General features: G+C 38.6%; 1 protein-coding gene across 4 annotated transcripts in view; it reads right to left on the bottom strand.

Moving 5' to 3' along the window:
* The window catches only part of BRCA1 (BRCA1 DNA repair associated), a 68,788-nt gene that overhangs the window by 14,615 nt on the left and 32,503 nt on the right, over window positions 1-21,670 (bottom strand). For all 4 annotated transcript variants that reach the window (XM_043467647.1, XM_043467656.1, XM_043467654.1 and 1 more), the window contains exons 12-17: window positions 17,545-17,716; window positions 10,216-10,342; window positions 8,263-8,450; window positions 5,317-5,627; window positions 2,516-2,603; window positions 207-284 (exon numbers count right to left, since the gene is read on the bottom strand). In XM_043467647.1, the coding sequence (XP_043323582.1) occupies window positions 207-284; window positions 2,516-2,603; window positions 5,317-5,627; window positions 8,263-8,450; window positions 10,216-10,342; window positions 17,545-17,716 (964 nt within the window). The remainder of the gene's footprint in view (window positions 1-206; window positions 285-2,515; window positions 2,604-5,316; window positions 5,628-8,262; window positions 8,451-10,215; window positions 10,343-17,544; window positions 17,717-21,670) is intronic.

The following is a 21,670-nucleotide window of genomic DNA, read 5'->3' as shown; positions in this document are numbered from 1 at the left end:
AAAGAAAAACATTTCCCCCCACATCACCATCATATCTGAACAAAGACATATGCACTAAAGATAAAACTTAGTTCAGTGTTACAGTTAAAGACCTTTCCTTAATTCAGATTCAGCATCAGCAAAAACCTTAGGTGTTAAAATGTTAGGTGTCAAAATGCAATTCGGAGGTGTTAAAGGGAGGAGGGGAAAAATTATACGGTACTTACAAAAATAGCTAACTACCCATTTTCCTCCTGCAATTCCCAGAAAATATTTCAGTGTCCGTTCACACACAAACTCAGGATCTGCAAAATGGAAAACATCCAAAGGATTAGAAGTTTAAAACAAAATTAGGAAAGGCTGCCATTAAGAAGCTGAAGCACCCCAGGCTCCTTACGCTACTTGAGATCAGTCTGGATGGATGATTCCAACACCTCTGGTGATAGACTCAGAGGCTAAAAGCACTCGTAATTCTAACCAGCCAGTGTGGATCTTTGGAAGTTTGGAAAAGGCTGATAGGAAGGCAAGCCCATGGGAAATGTCAGCCCTATTTTCTACATGCCAAGGCCAGTTAAAGGTGTCTGTCATTGTGCTCAAGCAATTACCCATGTTGGTAGTATTGATATGTGTAGACGGGGAAGATCTATTTTACTGGATGGTACATGTGAAAGGAGAAGAAAAGAGTATTATTGAAATCCTAAATTTGAAATGTCAATGTAAGTGATGAATTTTTACCCCTAGAACTTCTACTTGGGGAATCCTAACCCTAATTCCTAACTCCCCTGCAAGTGACCAAAAAAAAAGTATTTTCATAGTTATCCTCTTTTCAACCTAAGTATTTTAGAAAGCAGCTGAAGAATCGCTTCTGTTTATTTTTTAGTGTTTTAAAGGCCCCTGTGAAGGACTAAGCGAACTCAGGAAAGAACACTTAGTTTTAAACAGGAGAAATGTATTTAACTAAATCCTGAACACAGCAGGCCATCTGCTGGGAGTAGCAACTGCCGTTCTTCCTAACCAAATTCTTCACAAATTAAAAAAAATCTCCGCCGCCCCCCACCCCCCACTCACAATTTTTAAAGCTTTTTGTTTAACTGCTGTGAAGGTTGATTTAATAATATGTTTTAAACCCAGAAATTTTAGGTCATTTCTAGTTTAAAAGCAATAAATGTACTATTGCCTTTTGAGTTTAAAGACTTGAACCACTTTCAATTTAATGTGCATTTTAAAGTTTTCTTTTCACCTATCAGCAGCCTTGATCCAAACCTATAGCTTAAGACATATTCAAGTTTAAAGATATTCATCTCTAAAACAGTACTTAGTTCACAGTACCTTGTTTTGGTGTCTGGTTCCTGTGAGCATTATCCTCTGTCCCTGTGGTACAATCTTAATACAGTAGAAACCTAAGCTCTTAGAGGTTTTAAGGTAATGTGTCCCTGCCAAGGAGTCTTGACCCCATGCTCAAGAACCTACAGTTGTATGAACAGAAAAACCCCAGAGAGGACTAGAGAATCCATTTTGCTAGGAAGGTTTTAAGAGGTGTGCTTCAACCTGCATCTTCTGTTTGCCACAGGAACCCGTCTTTGCTTTCTAGAGCCCATGAGTGAGCCTAACTCCTTTTCCAGACAACGACTCTTCAGATATTTCAAGACACTTGTTTCCTTAGGTCTTCTTATTTCTTCATTTCTTCTTCAAATGACATTGCTCTGAATTCCCTTTCCCCATCTTCTTCATCTACCTCTGGATAAACTGTTGTCAGGGACCAGTGTGAAAAGAAAGCATGGTGCTCAAAACAGAGCACATATCTTCCAGGAGCTCGCTCTAGAGGGGGTGGGGTTGTGTGTGTGTGGGGGGGTGTCAGGCTCATCACCTCACTTGCTCTGGTGTTAGACTTGTATCAGTAAGGCCCAATTTCAAAAGAACTTTTGTTAGTGGCCCTGAAATGTTTACTCACATTTACCTTACAGTCAACTAAAAGCCTCTGAGGTCTCCCTTGTCATCACATAAGTCAAACTTAAGATTTTAAAAGGGGAAGGTGTTGGACAAATGAATTTTTCCTTTCTTTTTCCTTTTTCATATGCTAGGCTATCTCAGAGCGATAACTGGACTTGTTTCCTGAAAAACTCTCAACCACACTGAAACTAGAGTTGGAGTGGAGTGAGGACATGGAGTGGACATGGAGCCAGGGTTTCCAACCACCTGGATTTTGAATAAGCAGATTTCACTTCTACTCATTCCCCTCTTTGCCCCATGTGTTTCTCTAGGACTTGGGCTCTGTCCTACCCAGAAAGCCCTCACACAGTGTAGTCCAGGCAGGGTGGACTAGAAGTGACTCATCGTTTCGGCTTATCACTCTCCAATATTAACCCCAAATAAAAGAGGTTCAGGAAATAGCAAAAGTATTATTTTTCTTTCATCAGGTAACAACTGACTGACTATTGGAAGAGGATCATTCATGCTATGCTTAACAAATACTCCCATTTCTTCAAGTAGTTTTACACAACAGATATAGCATATTTTGTAAAGGCTCTTGGTATACCTGTTTTCATAATGATATGAGTAGTCTCTTCAGTAATTAGATTAGTTAAAGTGATGTGATGTTTTCTGGCAAATTTCTGCACAAGCATCTGAAACCAAACCAAATATTACATTAAAATAAATGACCTCTAGTACACAGCTTGAGAATTAGCCCAGTTTTGAATTTCCGTTTTTTCTCATAAAAAGTACACCCTCTTTATTCTAATATGAAGTCTCAAAATAAATAGCAATTTAATAAAAATTATGTACAAATCAGAGGAAGAAATTCTGAAGTAGTCTGTGCTAGCAGACATGAAATTATAACAAAAGATTCAAAATAATATTAATTTTCCCTTTAATAACAGATATGCAGATATCATTTGATTCCCTAAGACAGTTTCTTTGTGGAGTGACACCCTTTTATACTATAATTTAGATTTATGAATCTATACTTTATAAGCTGAGGGTTAACTAGCCTATACAGAAAGTTATGCTCAGATAAGTGGCTTATAAAGAACTAGATTCACCCAGGTGACAGTTTCAAAACACACAGGTCATGATGCTTCTAAACGTTAATACAAATCTATCAATTCCTCTTAAGGAGAAGGATTGGAAGAGACACACACTCTCCCCAAAAGAAATCTAGAGCCTTTGAGTTATTATCTAGCAACCAAATAAAAAAATCAATAGGCAGTAAAAGAAATTAACCAGATCCATTATGGACACAGCTGACATAATTAGCAGCTACTGCTTGGTAAATAACTGTTTACTAAGGGTCATCATTGACTAGCCACCACCACCCACGCCAGTATTAATGGGTGCCACGAGACTGCAATGGAGGCCCAGCAACTTTCTTTCATGCTGCCTCACTCCATACTGCCACAGGGCACTGAAAAAGACAAGCTGGAGAAGTTAATGACATCCTCCCCCTTTTGCCACTGCCCTCTGCCAGGATCATTAGCAATTCTGAACTGATTAATTGCTGAAATCCCAGCCCTGAAACAGTGTTCAGTTAGAAGAGCAACTGCTGAAAAGATCATCTTAATATGGGCTTCAGAATTAATCATGTATAATACAGTCAGAAGCTTTCATAATAAATTTACCACACTTCAGCAAATCTGAATAGAGCTGAAAAGTTTTCCTCTTTGCTTGTTTAAAGACAACAGTTCCCAAGCCACTTAGAATCTAATACGCAGTTCAGGATTGCCCAGGGCAAGAAAGATTAGATCATTTTAGCCTCCTCTGAAAAGCTGATCTCACAAAACAAAGGAATGAAAAATGCTAATTTTCAACGAATAAATGGGAATTTTAGATGTGTTGGCAAAAGACCAAGAGCAACATTATCAGACATACGTATGAATTTTTAGAGCAAATAGCTATTCTGGACACATGGTTATGAGGTGAGAATTCTCGCATTATTGATGAGATTCACTGTCTCTACTAGGGCAGACATAGCTTACTTTTTGCCATTTTAGTAGTGAGACACATCTGGCCACAGAGATCAGGTGGAGCTGCTAACCTATCAACAAGCTAGGATGAGAAATGGCTCCTACCCCAAGAAGGATATATCAAGAAAGATATTTAAGAATGAAGAATTAGTGTGTGCATGCTAAGTCGCCTCAGTTGTGTCCGACTCTTTGTGACCCTATGGACTATAGCTAGCCAGGTTCCTCTGTTCATGCGATTCTCCAGGCAAGAATGCTAAAGCGGGGTTGCCATGCCCTCCTCCAGGGGATCTTCCCGATCCAGGTATTGAACCTGCATCTCTGATGCGTCCTGCATCAGAGGCAGATGGGTTCTTTAACATGAACGCCACATGGGAGGCCTCATTTAAGAATGACTGAATCATTTCTCTGCATGCAATAAATGACATCCACTATTGAATCTTTTCAATAGAGAAAATAGCTGAAGCTCCAATACTTTGGCCACCTGATGTGAAGAACACATTAGAAAAGACCCTGATGCTGGAAAAGACTGAGGGCAGGAAGAGAAGAGGACAGCAGAGGATGAAACGGTTGGATGGTATCACTGATTCAATGGACATGAGTTTGAGCAAACTCCAGGTGATAGTGAAGGACAGGGTAGCCTGGCGTGCTGCAATCCATGGGGTTGCAAAGAGTCGGACACAATTTAGTGACTCAACAACAACAACAAAGAATAGTCAAATTCATAGAGACAGAAAGTAGAATGGTGATGCCAGGGGGCATGAGGTGTTATTGTTTTATAGGTATAGAATTTTAGTTTTCAAGATGAACAAACTTCTGGAGACTGGTTGCACAACAATGTGATAAACTTAACACTAACGGAACTATACACTTAAAAATGGTTAAGAAGGTAAATTTCATGTTGTGTGTATTCTACCATAATGGTACAACAGCAACATCAAAACAGTGTAATAAGCCAGGATAAAAATAAATAAGCAATGGAAAAATGCTACTATCTGATGATGTGCTTAGAACCAGCTGAAATTTAGTTAATCATGCTGGTAAGTTCACTCAAGGTAGGAAAAAGATGCCTTATACTTACATGTTTTTTTCAATAGAAAGAAAATTAAAATTAAAAAAAGCTCTGTATCATACTCAACTTTTCTGCTAATATTTAATAACTATTTCCTTTAGTAAATATATATAAAAATAACTCATGCTATAGCTTTATCTAGGTATAAATTTTTAGAAATTAGTAATGGAAATTAAATTGCATAGAAATGAGCTTGTCGGCTAGATTTCTTCCTATAGATTATTTATAGTTAATATCCATTTAAAACCATCTTCAGTACGTTAATGAAAGCTTGGTCATTAAGGAAATACACATGGAGGCACTCACGAGTTCTTTTGGGGTCAAGCCTGATGCCACCATAGAAAGTCTTTTGTTGCTTCTTTCTGTTGAAGATATCACTTCTGGCTTCTCTTTGCTCACACTTTCTTCCCTCAGGTTACACCCTGTAGTATTAGTAATGTGAGCAGCAGCTGGATTCTTGGTAGATTCTTCTACTCGAAATTGGGATAATTTCGGTGCAGAGGCAGAGGGTGGCATGCAGTGAACATGAGCTGGCTCTGGGGCTCTGTCTTCAGAGGGATCAGACTCGAGGTCATGAGAGAAGAGGCTGATTCCAGATTTCAGGTAAGGGGTTCCTTCTGGAAGGAATGAAGAAAGAAGTTTAATCTATATGGCCATGTATCTTGAATTATAACATCTAGTCTGCTAAGAACTAAAAAGATTAAGTTAGTTAAGAGAAAAATGGGTACATTAATAACACCTGGTAGATGTGCAAAGTGACAACTTTTCTAAAGGAAATCTGGCATGACGTGCAAAAGCCTTGTGTGTTTATACTTGCAGTCAACAATTCTAGTTTTAGAAATGTATCTTAAGGACATTAAAGAGGTCTGCACAAGTGTAGTCATGGGAAGGTTCACTGCAACAATGTTTATAACAGTAAAGCTTTAGAAGCAAACTAAATGTCCAATAATGAGATTAAAAAAATCATGCCACATCCATCACAATGGAGTACTTACTCATCATGTATTCCATTGAATTACAATAAAATGGAGAAATGTACACACTCACCTTCATTGTAGAATTATTCACAATAGCCAAGAGGTGGAAGCAACCCAAATGTCTCTCAATGGATAAATGACTGAAGAAAATGTGATACACACACACACACACAGAAGTTTTTTTGTTTGTTAGTGGTGTTTTTTTTTTGTTTTTTTTTTTGGTTTGTCTTGGCCATGCTGCTCGACATATGGGATCCCAGTTCCCTGACCAGGGATAGAACTCAAACACCTTGCATTGGAAGCATGGAGTCTTAACCACTGGACCACCAGAGAAGTCCCTCACACATGGTTTTTAAAGAAAATCCTGTCACATGCTACAAACATGGATGAATGTTGAAGACAATATACTAAATCAAAGAAGTCAGTTACAAAAGGGTAAATACTGCATGATTCCATTTGTATGAGCTATCTAGAATAGCTAAACTCTTAGAAAGTAAAACGCTGACTCCCAGAGAATGGGGGGAGGGAGAAAAGGGAGTTGCTATTTAATGGGTACAGAATTTGTTTTACAAGATGAAAAATTTCAGAGAGCTACTGCATAATAATGGGAGTATACTTAATATTGCTGAGCTCTTAAAAATGGTTAAGAGGTAAATTTTATGTATTTTTACCACAATTAAAGATAAACTTAAAAATTTTTAAAGATACCATTTTTTTTAAAAGGAATTATGTTTTATTTATTTATTTATAGTTGTGCTGGGTCTTCATTGCTGCTTGGGCTTTTCTGTTTGCTGTGAATGGGGGCTATTGTTGTGGTTCCTGGGCTCTAGAGGACAGGCCGAATAACTGTGGTAAAAAGGCTTAGTTCCCCCAAGGCATGTAGGATCTTCCCAGACCAGGGACTGAACCCATGTCTCCTGCACTGGCAGACAAATTCGTTACTGAACCACCAGGGAAGTCGAAGATAACATTGATTTTTAAGATGCTACCCTATTTCAGTCTTAACATGAAATATGTTTACATCTTAGAATCCCTTAGATGAAATATTATAAAGCCTGCTTTCTATAATTTCCATCATTTATCTATTTTAGTTCTTAGGGGATTGTTTTGATTCAAATGTATACTTCAAAAAATTTTTTATCTTATATTGGGGTATAGCTGACTTACAACATTGTATTCGTTTCAGGTATACAGAAAAGTGTTTCAATTATACTCAAATGTATACTTTAATTTTTTGACGGTTTGTGAAGATTTTGGCACTGCCTATATCACTGAAACTTAAAAAAATAGGACCAAATACAAATAGTTGACTGAAAACAATCAAAATGTTTTTAAATTAAAAAAAAAAGTAAGACATGCTCCTGATATGTTAAAGATGGCAAAGAAATACTGATCATGAATTTTTATTAAAAAATTAAAGTTTATGTAAACTGACTAAAGATATATAGCATATTTTATTATTGATGACAAGAATATAGGTAATTTGAAATGGCTTTTTTATTACTTATATTCTCCAACCATCTGGTACTGAACATATTAGTACTTTTGTAAGGAAGGAAAAAGGGTTGAAAATGAGACAGCTACTTACAACGGTATCATTAATTTTTTCTCTCAATAAATTATCAGCTATCATTACCAAATTAAAAAAATACACCATCCCCAAAACATTTCAGAAAATGTCACTACATCAGCAAGTAAGCACAGCTAAGTAGAATGTATGAGATTACTAAAAAGACCCCTGTGAATATGGCCAAATACATTTAGGTGCCTAAGAGTACCTTTTATGACAATTGTGTTTTTGAGGATTAATTTAAAACTTTCTTTACTGATTAAAACCTTGATTTACAAGTCATAAAACACACCTTTCAGTTATAGTGACTTATAAGGCATAAAATATATAGCAATTTATATTCATTAATTCATAAAACATGAGCTTACCTTAGAGATCTGACTCATTTTTCAATAAAGGACAGGCCTAAAACTTTACCCTAGGGCCCTACAACTCTTATCTAACAGTTGAAGTAAAATATTTAGACAGTACCAAGAACTCTCTCATCCTCAAAACTGTTAGAGTTAAACCAATATAGACAGATTAACAGTGGCAATAATTTTCCACTTGGATTAACATTCAAGCTATTTTTCTAATGGGTTTACATATAACAGATGCATTCATGATAGACTACTACTTTAGAAAGTTGATTTGCCCAGAATGTCTTTAGGTAAGACTCAGAGTAAAATAAAAGTGTTTTCTCCACCAGAGCGGATGAAATATTACCTTGATCTTGTCTTGGCAAATAAGACCCCATTAAATCTTGGGCCTCATACTTAGCCAGCTGTTGCTCCTCCATGTCAGCAACATTAATGGGCACCTTTTGAGATGGGCAGTTTCTGTCCTGAAGACTCCTTGAGTGGCTGTGCACATACCACCTATTATCCGACAACTGGAATTTAGAAGGGGAAGACCTGGAAATAAGCAAGCAGAAAACCACTGCTGCAGCTTGTGAAAAGACTAATCACACTTTCTGAACAGCCAAGGCATAAGTGAAACAGCTCACTGTCAGAGAGATTGGGAATGGCTAGCGAAAGAGAACACAAGAGATGGCTAGGAGACTGGATTCATGATGTCTGCCAACATGTCAGGGCTGACACGTAACATTTCCCCTTAGGTGCTGGTCTGAGGCAGCGTATCTCCTAGCTGTTTAAAAGCATGTCAGCAAATTTCATCATATTATCCACTGACACTCACATTCTATACACTATTTCAAATCAAGGTATGAGAATCAGCTCTCATGAAAATAAAAAATTGATTAATTTCGACATTGTTACACTCATTCTTTCTACCCAATTTTAGCAAAATTCATAGAACCATCCCTACCTCCTGCCTCTTCAATGTCCAAAATCACTCTAAAAACAAAAATCAGCTATAAAATATCGTTAGAAGAGCATATGTACATTGTAATTACTCTACTCTTCCAGGTGTTTAGAACTTTGCTGAATAAGATATTTACCTACAGATTTAAAGGACCTCAGAGGTCAGATAATTAATTCAAACAATTATTGGGCATTAAAGCTAGCTCCACAGACTAAAGATGAGCAAGACCTGAACTGTTGCTCAAGAGTCTAGTAGAGGGAGGAAGTTCAATTAATGTGTAGGTTTTTTAATGGAAGTCTCAGGAGGGTACCCTGGAGTGGGGAGGGATGAAGAGGAATATTTCATCTAAATATTAAATGGGTGATTAGCTCAATTGGATAAAGCATGGCAATGAGGTCATTACCTCTAAACACAGGTTTAGTGTCTATGGACGTCCAATCTTTTCACTTTCTATCACAGCCACCAGGCCAAGAACCCAGCCTCAAAAATAGATCCTCAGTTCAGTTCAACAGGCTTGGAAAAGATGGTGTGATTACATTATTGACAATGTGTCACCATTCCCAGTTAGATAAGTGGAAATAGATGTATATTTGGTAGAAGCTCCATACATATGAATTCCCTTTCTTTCCTAGAGTGGTGAGATGTGTGATTCTATCAGTTCTGAGACTCTTTCCTGGACTATCAATTTGGAATAATAGTCCAGAACTTGTCCTTTTACTTTCACTGTTATTAAGATCAAATGAAGGTACTTTTAAAACTTGGTAGTGTTTCACAGTCTTATATCAATAATGATGTGAATAACATCTCTTAAAAATATTCTGAATATTTACTGGGGTAAATCAGTAGCTAAACTTTTTCTAGGAAGGCAAAAACTTCAATGAGGGCAAGTATGGCCTTAGAGCAGTCTACCTTCAGCCTCCAGGCTTACTGAGGCTTTAGTTTTATATATATATATGTATATATGTGTGTGTGTGTATATATATATATTAAACATTTTAAAAATTGGAGTATAATTGCTTTACACTGTTGCTAGTTTCTGGTGTACAACGAAGTGAATCATATATCCCCGGGCTTGAACCTCCTTCCCGCCCACCCCTCACTAGTTCTCCATTTTATTCTAACATCGAGAAGGAGTAGATCTACTGTGCATGCCTCATGTTGTAGCTCATGCCTGGTATAGGTCCAAAAAGCCAACATGAAATTAAACAAAAGAAGTGTCCTAGGGCAATGAGAGGTTAGAAATGTCTATGTACAAAAACCTAGAGAAAGTATGGCAAAAAAAAAATTAACACTAAGAGTTTAATGTCAGTAAAGGTGTTACTCAGCTCCCCAGACTTGACATTTATTACTTCTTACCCTTCCATTCCTGGTTCTTTATTTTTATTGGTAGAACTATCCAGAGATACTGGAAACTTGTCAGCAGAGAGGCTTTCAGGATTCTGGCTTCTAGAATAGTCTCTACTTTTCTCTGAAGTTAATATTGCTTTAAATGGAATGAGAAAACAAAGAAATCAACTTTACTGCTTTGTCTCGACAGTGATCATTTAGGTGAGATTATTGATTTTTTCTTTTTGAGATTATTGATTTTTTTCAAAAGCAGCAATCTGTGACAATCAACTTGGTTTTTAAACAGGTATACCAGACAGAATTTTATAAACACAAGCTGAACCAAATGGATACTGAACCAAATGGAACGAAATGACTAAAAAATAATAATGACAATAAAAAGGAGCACTTTAAAACTGGGTAAATAAAGATACCCAGCTGAGACAAGGTTGAAAAAATCATATATTTCTATTTTTTGACCCTGAATAAGGAAACAAGAATAGGAAATGAATTTTCATCTCTGCTGCAAACTATACTCAAATCCTCTCATGTAACAGGGAAGAGAAAGTACACCCCTCCTCCATCCCTATTTGCCTCCACATCAAAGGTTGTACAGGATGGGGTTTAAGCTTCCACATGTGTGTGGGAACAAGAGGGAGGGGTTAGATGAGAAAGAAAAAACGAGGTGACATTTTGCTTCACATTTTTAAGAAAATAATAAACTGAAAAACCAATACAAACAAAAAACTCGAGGTGCCGACTGATAGAAGTAATATATGGAACTAAAGATGACCTGGTACAAGAAAGGAAAAAACACAGAAGAGACCCAAGGCAAAGTTCTGGCATGTTAGTACATCCTTTTTATTAATTCCTCCAAATGTATTATTGTGCCACTTCTTTCTAGAAAGTGGCTTAAAGGCAGAAATATTTGAAAAGCAAAAACAAATACTTAAAAATTACAAATGTCTTCTACCCATTACAAAGTCACTGACGACTGTAATTTATTTTGAGCTTTTATTAGGAAAGCCAAACGCCATAAATCTAGACAGAAAAATGTAAACAAAGAGCTGTATTAATTAAACTATTTTTTAAGACACTGGGTAGCCTGGGGGGAAACAATCATTGATTTCCTGAGTTAATCCTCAAATACATTATTTATAGCTTCCTTTATAGTCATCTTTTCTGGACCCATGCCTTTCTAGGAACACAAGAACCCTGCCCTGGAGGTAAGGTGCTGAAACGAAGGAGGGTCTAACCATGAACCAGCAGGTTTTTCTTTCAACTGGAAAGTAAAGTGTTTTTAATATAGGCATCATTTTCCACCTAAATATAGGGTGATCACTGATAGAAGGTAATGTGCAGTCTCTAAGGAAACAAATCAAACAGAATTAACCACTGGAAAGGGTTTTTTTTTTTTTTTAAGTTGTCTTTAAAGTGAGAGAGTGGGAATGGAAAGGCCTCAGACACAAACACAGATATTAAAAAGTCATTCTATCACCTGGACAGTTAACATACGAGTTCCTCTTTTCACCACAATAAAGCCCGAACTACAAAGAAAATAAGCTACCCTGAGTTAGGATGCAATAACTCAGTATTACCTAAAAAAAACACAGGGAAAAATGTTTCTGCTCTTCTTTTTCCCTTAATCCTTTTTTCATAGAAGCAGGGATCCAGTGCCCAAGTATTGGAATAGTACTGCAATCCCCACTGAAATCATTCCTTCATCTGTGGATCTTAACATTAGTTATATTCTTCATGGGTAGGGAGTACGGGTCAGACCAAACATTTAATAAATTTTACTGACTGCCTATTAGGTACTAATAAGCATTGTTGCAAAGTATTGGGAAGAATCAAAGGAAAAGACATTGAAGAGGGAGGAAAGAGATACTGATTTGTGATAAGCCCTAAGTGTCCATGAATGAATGTACTGTAGGACAGCAAAACTATGTCTGAAAATTATCTCAGATGTAATAGACTATGATGTTACAAATGCTAATGTTTGCTTTATGAACAACAGGTAATTCAGGAGGAAAACAAAAAGCAAAAAAAAAGCAAAGTGCATGGTATGAAATAGCTTTACCTGCAGAGGGAAGTACACATAATTTGTAATGGCTAAGAATACACATTTGCACAAAGATATTATGTAGACTTGGGAATGACCCTTAGATAAACAGTAGGGCAGATCTAGGCTGAGGACAGGACATTTGATATAACGACCTTAGAAAGGGGGCTTTCATCATCTTTAAGAATACTGAATCTTGTGAAATCTGATTAAGTCGAGTTTCACTCACTACTAGTAATGTACTAATGTTGATTTCTTAGTCTTGACAATTGTACCATGGCAATGACCTAAATCAAATCCCTTATGACTGACTATACAGTGGAAGTGAGAAACAGATTTAAGGGACTAGGTCTGATAGACAGAGAGCCTGATGAACTATGGATGGAGGTTAGTGACACTGCACAGGAGGCAGGGATCAAGACCATCCTCATGGAAAAGAAATGCAAAAAGGCAAAATGGTTGTCTGAGGAGGCCTTGCAAATAGTTGTGAAAAGAAGAAAAGTGAAAAGCAATGGAGAAAAGGAAAGATATTCCCATTTGAATGCAGAGTTCCAAAGAATAGCCAGGAGAGATAAGAAAACCTTCCTCAGCGATCAATGCAAAGAAATAGAGGAAAACAACAGAATGGGAAAGACTAGAGATCTCTTCAAGAAAATTAGAGATACCAAGGGAAGATTTCACGCAAAGATGGGTTCGATAAAGGACAGAAATGGTATGGACCTAACAGAAGCAGAAGATATTAAGAAGAGGTGGCAAGAACACACAGAAGAACTGTACAAAAAAGATCTTTATGACCCAGATAATCACAATGGTGTGATCACTCACCTAGAGCCAGACATCCTGGAATGTGAAGTCAAGTGGGCCTTAAGAAAGCATCACTACGAACAAAGCTAGTGGAGGTGATGGAATTCCAGTTGAGCTATTTCAAATCCTGAAAGATGATGCTGTGAAAGCGCTGCACTCAATATGCCAGCAAATTTGGAAAACTCAGCAGTGGCAACAGGACTGGAAAAGGTCAGTTTTCATTCCAATCACTAAGAAAGGCAATGCCAAAGAATGCTCAAACTACCGCACAATTGCACTCATCTCACACACTAGTAAGGTAATGCTCAAAATTCTCCAAGCCTGGCTTCAGCAATACGTGAACCGTGAACTTCCAGATGTTCAAGCTGGTTTTAGAAAAGGCAGAGGAACCAGAGATCAAATTGCCAGTATCCGCTGGATCATCAAAAAAGCAAGAGAGTTCCAGAAAAACATCTATTTCTACTTTATTGACTATACCAAAGCCTTTAACTGTGTGGATCACAATAAACTGTGGGAAATTCTGAAAGAGATGGGAATGCCAGACCACCTGACCTGCCTCTTGAGAAACCTGTATGCAGGTCAGGAAGCAACAGTTAGAACTGGACATGGAACAACAGACTGGTTCCAAATAGGAAAAGGAGTACGTCAAGGCTGTATATTGTCACTCTGCTTATTTAACTTATATGCAGAGTACATCATGAGAAATGCTGGGCTGGAAGAAGCACAAGCTGGAATCAAGATTGCCAGGAGAAATATCAATAACCTCAGATATGCAGATGACACCACCCTTATGGCAGAAAGTGAAGAGGAACTAAAAAGCCTCTTGATGAAAGTGAAAGAAGAGAGTGAAAAAGTTGGCTTAAAGCTTAACATTCAAAAAACTAAGATCATGGCATCTGGTCCCATCACCTCATGGGAAATAGATGGGGAGACAGTGGAAACAGTGTCAGACTTTATTTTTGGGGGCTCCAAAATCACTGCAGGTGGTGACTGCAGCCATGAAATTAAAAGACGCTTACTCCTTGGAAGGAAAGTTATGACCAATCTAGACAGCATATTAAAAAGCAGAGACATTACTTTGCCAACAAAGGTCCGTCTGGTCAAGGCTATGGTTTTTCCAGTGGTCATGAATGGATGTGAGAGTTGGACTGTGAAGAAAGCAGAGTGCCGAAAAATTGATGCTTTTGAACTGTGGTGTTGGAGAAGACTCTTGAGAGTCCCTTGGACTGCAAGGAGATTCAACCAGTCCATCCTAAAGGAGATCAGTCCTGGGTGTTCATTGGAAGGACTGATGCTGAAGCTGAAACTCCAGTACTTTGGCCACCTCATGTGAAGAGTTGACTCATTGGAAAAGGCCCTGATGCTGCAAGGGATTGGGGGCAGGAGGAGAAGGGGACGACAGAGGATGAGATGGCTGGATGGCATCACAGACTCGATGGGCATCAGTTTGAGTAAACTCCAGGGACTGGTGATGGACAGGGAGGCCTGGCGTGCTGCGATTCATGGGGTCGCAAAGAGTTGGACACGGCTGAGTGACTGAACTGAATTGCATGTGAGAGGTTAGGAGAACCGGAAAGTAGGAAAGGGGCAGGGTTCCTGCAAGAACTCTGCGTACTATCATTGCTCCTTTTCAGCAAATCTAAAGTTATTCAAAAATAAAACATTTATTTAAAAAACAAGTTATCTTAATACAGCTGAAGGTAAACAGAACTCCTTTTCCCAGGATTAAGAAGCTGCTTGAGGACTTCCAATGCAGGGGATGTGGGTTTGATCCCTCGTAGGGCAAGTAAGATACCACATGCCATGCACTGCGGCCAAAAAAATAGTTTCCTTGAATTTCAGTTAGAATCACACCAATTTAAGAGGGAAAAAGACACAAAACTTAAGCTGTTACTAAGTTGATGCTCAAAATGTTTCAGAACTAAAGCCACAAAACTCCAAATCCATATCTATCCATATCCAGAAATTTTCTTTCAGTAACTCTAGAGTGGGCTTCAGAGTTTTGTTTTCTGTTTGTTTTAATATTTATTTATTACTTGGCTGTGCTGGGTCTTAGTTGTGGCAAGCAGGATCTTTAGTTGAGGCATGTGGGATCTAGTTCCCTGACCAAGGATTGAACCCAGGTCCCCTGTTTTGGGAGTGTACAGTCTTAGCCACTGGATCACCAGAGAAGTCCCTGGGCTTCAGAGTTTTAATCAAGTGAATTAAAATATTCATTGAGGGGACTTCCCTGGTGGTCCAGTGGCTGAGAATCCACCTTACAACGAGGGGGAACATAGGTTCGATCCCTAGTCGGGGAACTAAGGTCCTACACGCTGCCAGGAAGTAAGCCCATGAGCCATAACTAGAAAGCCTGTGTGCCACAACTTTGTTGCTGAAACTAAGACCCAATACATCCAAATAAATAAATATATTAAAAAATATATATTTATTGAGTACCTACTGTGTTCCAGGCACAGGTATAAGGGTTCTCTGCCCACATGGATCTTATATTCTAGTGGGAGGTAATAAGGAACTCTAAACAATATGCAAGACAAATTAGATATTGTTAAAAGTTAATAAGGGGTATAAAAAAAGTAACAGTCTAACAGGGTAAAATGGGACTGGAAAAATCAGACTTAAAAATCACGATTAAAAAGTACTGCGGTTATGGGTGATCCTGAGAAGTAGCATTTCAGCATTTTGAACAACATATTCAAGTTATGCAAATAAAAGTGGTCATGGCAGACACTCCCTGTGGAGTTGGAACTTTTTTTTTTAATGGGGAACTTCTCATAATCCTCTCCTCCCCCCCCTCAACATTTACCCACTACCTTCTGAGGATGTTATAATTTCATGAGAAAGCAGACCAATGAATACGTTTATTACAAAGGATAGAACAAAAGGTTTCTCTAAAGAAAAATGTTTTATATAGAGATTCGGAAGAAATTTTCAGAGTTTGTCAAATTCAAATTAAAACAGAATATATAAAACTATAGCAAATTTGAAAAAAAACCCACAGACACTGTGTGTATATATCTTCAGGAAAAAATAAAAACCCTCCCACAAAGATGAGATAACAAATTTACAGACATATTCAAAGCCAGACAGTAACATTGTATATCTGGTGCATTAAAACTGAAAGCCATCTGTTTTTAGACTAAAGATGGTGGAAGCACCAAAGAGAATTGTGATGGGTTTGAGATTTTGGGCTCCATTATCTAGGAGATGAACTAAATGAAGACAAAGTTATAAAGAACGTATTTAAGGAAATACATTTTGAACCACTGCCATAGCAACAGAGTTCCTAGTTTCTCATGCATGAGCTACTGTTTCTGAACATAAAAACACTGCAAGGCACACTCTAGAATCAAGGCCACTCTACTGAATAATTAAGAGTAGAGTTCCTAGAAAGACTCAAATGAAGGCCCTTCGGCCCCTGTAGCACTGATGAAAGGAGCAATGAAGAAGGGACTTTAACACTAAGTTAGCTAGACGGCTATCACTGAGATAGCTGTAAAGAGCATTGTGGGAAGGCCCACCACACCTGCCAGTTCCTAAGCACCAGCTCTCCCCAGAACCCAGGCCTGTGTCTGGCATTTTATCTGTGTGTCTACATATTTGTCCCTATTTAGAACAATGACTGGTATGTTGTCTTTCACAGGCCTTTTCCAATTAAAATTCAAATTTTCATCTCACTTTCATTTACGTGAGGTTATTCCTCAGGTCAGTGCTCACTTCTTCCAGCTCAGAACTCCACCTGCCCAGTTACTCCAAATGCCTCCTCTTGTCTTGGTGATAATAGTCATGCCATTATAAAGCACTTGTCTTTACTGCATAATTGGGCTTTCTGTGGATCAAGGTGCAGTTCCTAGAGTATGTAAGTTGAGTTCAACTCTTGCAACCCCATGGACTGCAGCCTGCAAGGTTCCTCTGCCTAGGGGATTTCCCAGGCAAGCATACTGGAGTGGATTGCCATCTCCTTCTCCAGGGGATCTTCCCTACCCAGGAATCAAACCTGCATCTCTTTTGTCTCCTGCATTGGCAGATGGATTCTTTACCCTTGAGCCAACTGGGAAGCTCATGAAGTATGTACAGACATCTCTCTCCACAAACCGAAAAGTACATTAAGTAGAGTTTTGTGATCTGACACCAGTGTTAGAAGAAGTAAGTCTGAGTGGTTTTTAGTAAGCTTTCTAAAATGATGGGGTCACCTATTTCCAGCCTGCCCCATGACATTCAGGTCCCTGTGGGCACCCTCAATGGCATTTTCTTACTGTGGGTAGTCAGAGAGCAACACTTACTGACACTCTTGGTCCCTCTAAATGGCAAATTAGTTGTAAGCAGGAACTACAAGTAAGGCTCTAAGATTTCTCACCATGTGACTCAGCAAATACATGCTGAGCAAAGATCATAAAATATTGGTGCTGGGTTCATACCTTTCAGAAAGAGATAAAGGCTTAGAGACGGAAGAATTTTGCTTAAGGTAACAGAGATTGGCCAGTATTACAAACCTCTTTCTGATGTGTTTTGCTCTGGATTTAGCAGGTGCTCTGGGCCACGAGAATCAGCTGTGAGGGAAGCAGAGCTGTGGGAAGGCTGGCTCCCGTGCCGCTCTAACACAGCTTCCAGCTCGGCCATTTCCTGCTGGAGCTTTAGTAGGTTATCTTGCATGGTATCCCTCTGCTGCAGACATGAGAAAATGAAACCAAGAAAGTCATATGCTTTTACAATAGAAACTTGCCAGAAAGCAAGAATATGTCAAACCAATTAATTTTAGCATGGGAACTGAAATCACCTCATATGGAATTATGAGTTCTGGCTGAACACCTTTTAATTTGACCATATTCACACAATTAATGCCCATGAAATTATTTCAAAACAATGTTAGAGGAGGAAGAAAAATTCCTCAAACCCTCTTAAGTATCTCCTACCAGTGAAAGTGCAGTCTTAACCACTGGACTGCCAGGGAAGGCCCAACTGCGATGTCTTTTTTAAAAAAAATTTTTAATTATCTGGCATGCTGCAGGGCATGCAAGATCTTAGTTCCTTAACCAGGAATCGAACCCATGCCCCCTGCAGTGGAAGCTTAGAGTCTTAACCATTGAATCATCAGGAAATTCCCAATGGTGATGGTCTTTTGAAGTTAGTGATTTTCTTTTAATGCTAGGGAGTGAAGAAATAATTAAGGTACTTAAATACTTTTGGTATTTACAGTTAGCATGACTGGAGAAGGAAATGGTAACCCATTTCAGTATTCTTGCCTGGGAAATCCCATGAACAGAGGAGATTGGAGGGCTACAGTTCATGGGGTCATAAAGAGTTGCTCTTTCACACTCAGGGTGAATTTTTGAGTTCCAAGTCACACTTTGAAGAACTACCTCATTTTATACTACCTTGTGTAAAAATAAAGAGTACTGTTTAAGAGAAAAAAAATTAGCATAAGAGTTAGTCCATACAAAAATGTCTGATTTCTGGCTTGTGAGGTCTTTTCCTTTTCGGGGATTCTTTGAACATTTATCTCTAACAGGAAAAGCACAGAGTTAACTCATTAACTTATCTGTTTGTTCACTGAACTATTTGCTGACCGCCTAGTATGTGCTAGGCATTGTCACAGGCTGGGGATACAGCTCTCACGGCGCTGCCATTCTAGACAGTGACAGGGTATCTCGAGGTCCATCGCCAAGAGCCTGCTAGAGGAGAGGGGCCCACAGAAAGAGCACTTGGAAATTGTGAGGTGTTACTGTTTTCAATTGAAGATAACAGGCTCCTGTTGCTTATGGGGCTCCTGATGTTTATTTCTCCAGATGAAGAAGAAACCTGCTTAGTCTAAGGTTTTTGATTAGCAAAGTATCAGGGAAGGTGCTCTCCAAAATATATGTTTATTTTCTATTTAAAAAAATTTTTTAATTTATTTTTGGTTGAGTGGGGTCTTCCTTGCTACATGAGGGATTTTTTTAGTTTCAGTGTACAGGCTTCTCAGTGCCGTGGCTTCTCTTGTTGCAGAGCATGGGCTCTAGGGCACATGGGCTCCTGTAGTTGCAGTGTGTGGGCTCGGTTAGTTGTGGCTCGTGAGCTCTAGAGCATGGGCTCAGCAGCTGTGTGGCATGTGTAATCTTCCAGGGCCAGGGATCAAACCCTTCACTGGCAGGTGGATTCTTATCTACTGTACCACCAGGGAAGTCACAAAATGTACATTTCTTCATTACTTTTAGGAGCATGTATGGCTGCCAGCAAACCCTGGGGAAATACAAATTGCTTCACCCTGTTTCTTCCTCAGATCCTTGCAAATGACTTTGCCCTCTACTAAAAACAAGTCATCTACTTTCTCCCGCTACACTGAATTCAGTTTTTAGGCGGTTTTTATGACTGGTAAATGCATTCCCTGCTCCACAAAGGCTTCTACTGCTACCCTGAGACTGCTGTGCTGCCAGTGTCCACAGCAGCACCATTGCCACCACGTGGTGCTTCTGAGTAGTTCCATCACTGATTGGATCCTAGTCAAGGGCTCACCACAGTAATCTGGGATAAAATTGCAGATATCAGATGAGGTTCAGGAGCTCTATTGGTCACTACTGTCATGGTCATCACCTCTAACTTCTGTGGCCATTAAATAGGTTAGAAAATCAGAAAATATTAACAGTAATGGGATAATAAAGGTAGATAACTTTCCTTTAGGTTTTTCCAAAGCAATTACTTCATAGCTTAGACAAATTCCCCTATAGGCAACTGGCCAGATACATTTGGCAGACTAAACCCAAATTGGTTACCAAGTTTTCCTGATTAGAATTGTTTCTTGAATTAGTCCTACTTTTCTTATCTATTTCTACTCTGCTACTCTGATCTCTACTTTCACTACAGCTAAGGTTCCCTAAAAGCCATGCTTATCAGATCTCTTCTTTTCTAATTAGGAGCTTAGTAGTTTGCCACTGCTCAGATAGTAAGTTAACACTTTCTGAATACTATATAATTATTACTTGTTACTGCTCTCATGATAAATTCCTAAGTACAGATTCAAAATAGGCCTTCATACTCTGATCTTACCTCTTATTTCTCCCTAAACCACCACATATGCCCTATTTTTCAGTCACAATTTTGTGCTTCCTGAGCATTTCATGCTTCTGTGTCTTTGCCTCGATTTAATGCCTCCCTTCTCTTCCCATCTGGAAAAAAAATTTTTCTCATCTTTTAAGGTTCAGCTTGAATATCTCCTTTGGAAGTCCCCACTAATAATACATCTACCAGGAACGTAATTCCTCAGTCTACTTCATTTATATTGCTGATGTATTAGTATACCAAAGTGTAATACCTGACTCTCCGATGTGGGAAGAATTCTTCCTTAAGCATTCTTGTATTCAAAACACCCAGCAGACAGTAAGCAGTTAGTAAGTGTTTAATGCAGACATGAATTAATGAATTTAGTTAATCAGTCTTTGATAAGGAACAGACACTAATGATACTGAATTAGCATTTATCCCCTAAATATGTCTCCCCAGTTATGTATAAACAGACTTTAGGAAAAGATCCCACTTCAATCATTTTGCTTGTTGGCACTACTCTAAACTTAAATTAGCCCTGAAATCTGACTTTGGCTCTGTTTTGGGTGGATGCTTGATAAAAACACTTTACAAAATGAATCTTGAACAAATAGATAGATCTCTAGGAGTAAGATCAGAAATATAGAAAACAAGGAGATAGTTTAGTTTATTGAATGTCCTATATTCCACAATATGGCTAAAGCAGATGGAATCAGAAACCAGACACAAGGTATAAAAAGGTGAAAGCCATGTTGACAGAGCCCCAAACCCACACCCAGAAAAGATCATAGGACTTGCAAAGAGAGAAAAGGCTTCCTAGGGAATTCCTTGGTGGTCCAGTGGTTAAGACTGTGCTCGCACTGCAGCAGGCACAGGTTAGATCCCCAGTTGGGGAACTAAGATCCTGCAAGCCGCAGAGCATGGCCAAAAAAGATAAAAAAGAAAAGGCCTCCTAAATCCTTTCATGAATTAAGTCATCGTGGCAATCCTGCAGAAGTGGAGAATACTGGCGACAGTTCAGGCAGAGAACAGGCAGTGGTCTGACTCCAGAAGGCTTCAGTCCTAGAGGGATTTGCTCCATGTAGAAAATAGGCAAGATAAGGCAAGCCCTCTACCTACAGTCCTCAGAGCAATGCCAAGACTTAGAAGTTTAAAACTTGATACTACCCAGTGCTGGCCAAGGTATAGGAAAATGGGAGCTACCAATTATTACCAGGGCTGGAAGAGCACAGCTTGGTTTGTTCTTTCTAAAGAAGAATTAATAACATGTGTCAAACACCAAAATTCCATACTAAGGAAGTCACTGGGGATATGGGCAAATTATTTAGTTATCACAATAAGACTACAGTGCTGTACATGATAGCAAACTGTGTATCTTGCCCTGAAACCCTCATATTCAACCCTGAATTCAAATTTTCACTGAAGAAAATTTAGTGACATAGTAAAAACAATATAAGGCCTTGGTAAATTAAAAAAAAATTGAAATCATTTCAAGCATCTTTTCTCTGGTCACAATGCAGTAAGATTAAAGGTCAACTGCAGGGAAAAAACCACTAAAAATACAAACATATGGAGGCTAAACAACATGCTTCTGAATAACCAA

This window comes from Cervus canadensis, chromosome 1, assembly GCF_019320065.1.
Source record: "Cervus canadensis isolate Bull #8, Minnesota chromosome 1, ASM1932006v1, whole genome shotgun sequence".
NCBI classification, from domain to species: domain Eukaryota; kingdom Metazoa; phylum Chordata; class Mammalia; order Artiodactyla; family Cervidae; genus Cervus; species Cervus canadensis.
Note: the sequence above shows the minus strand (reverse complement) of the source record. Positions and strands in the feature narration are given on the sequence as shown.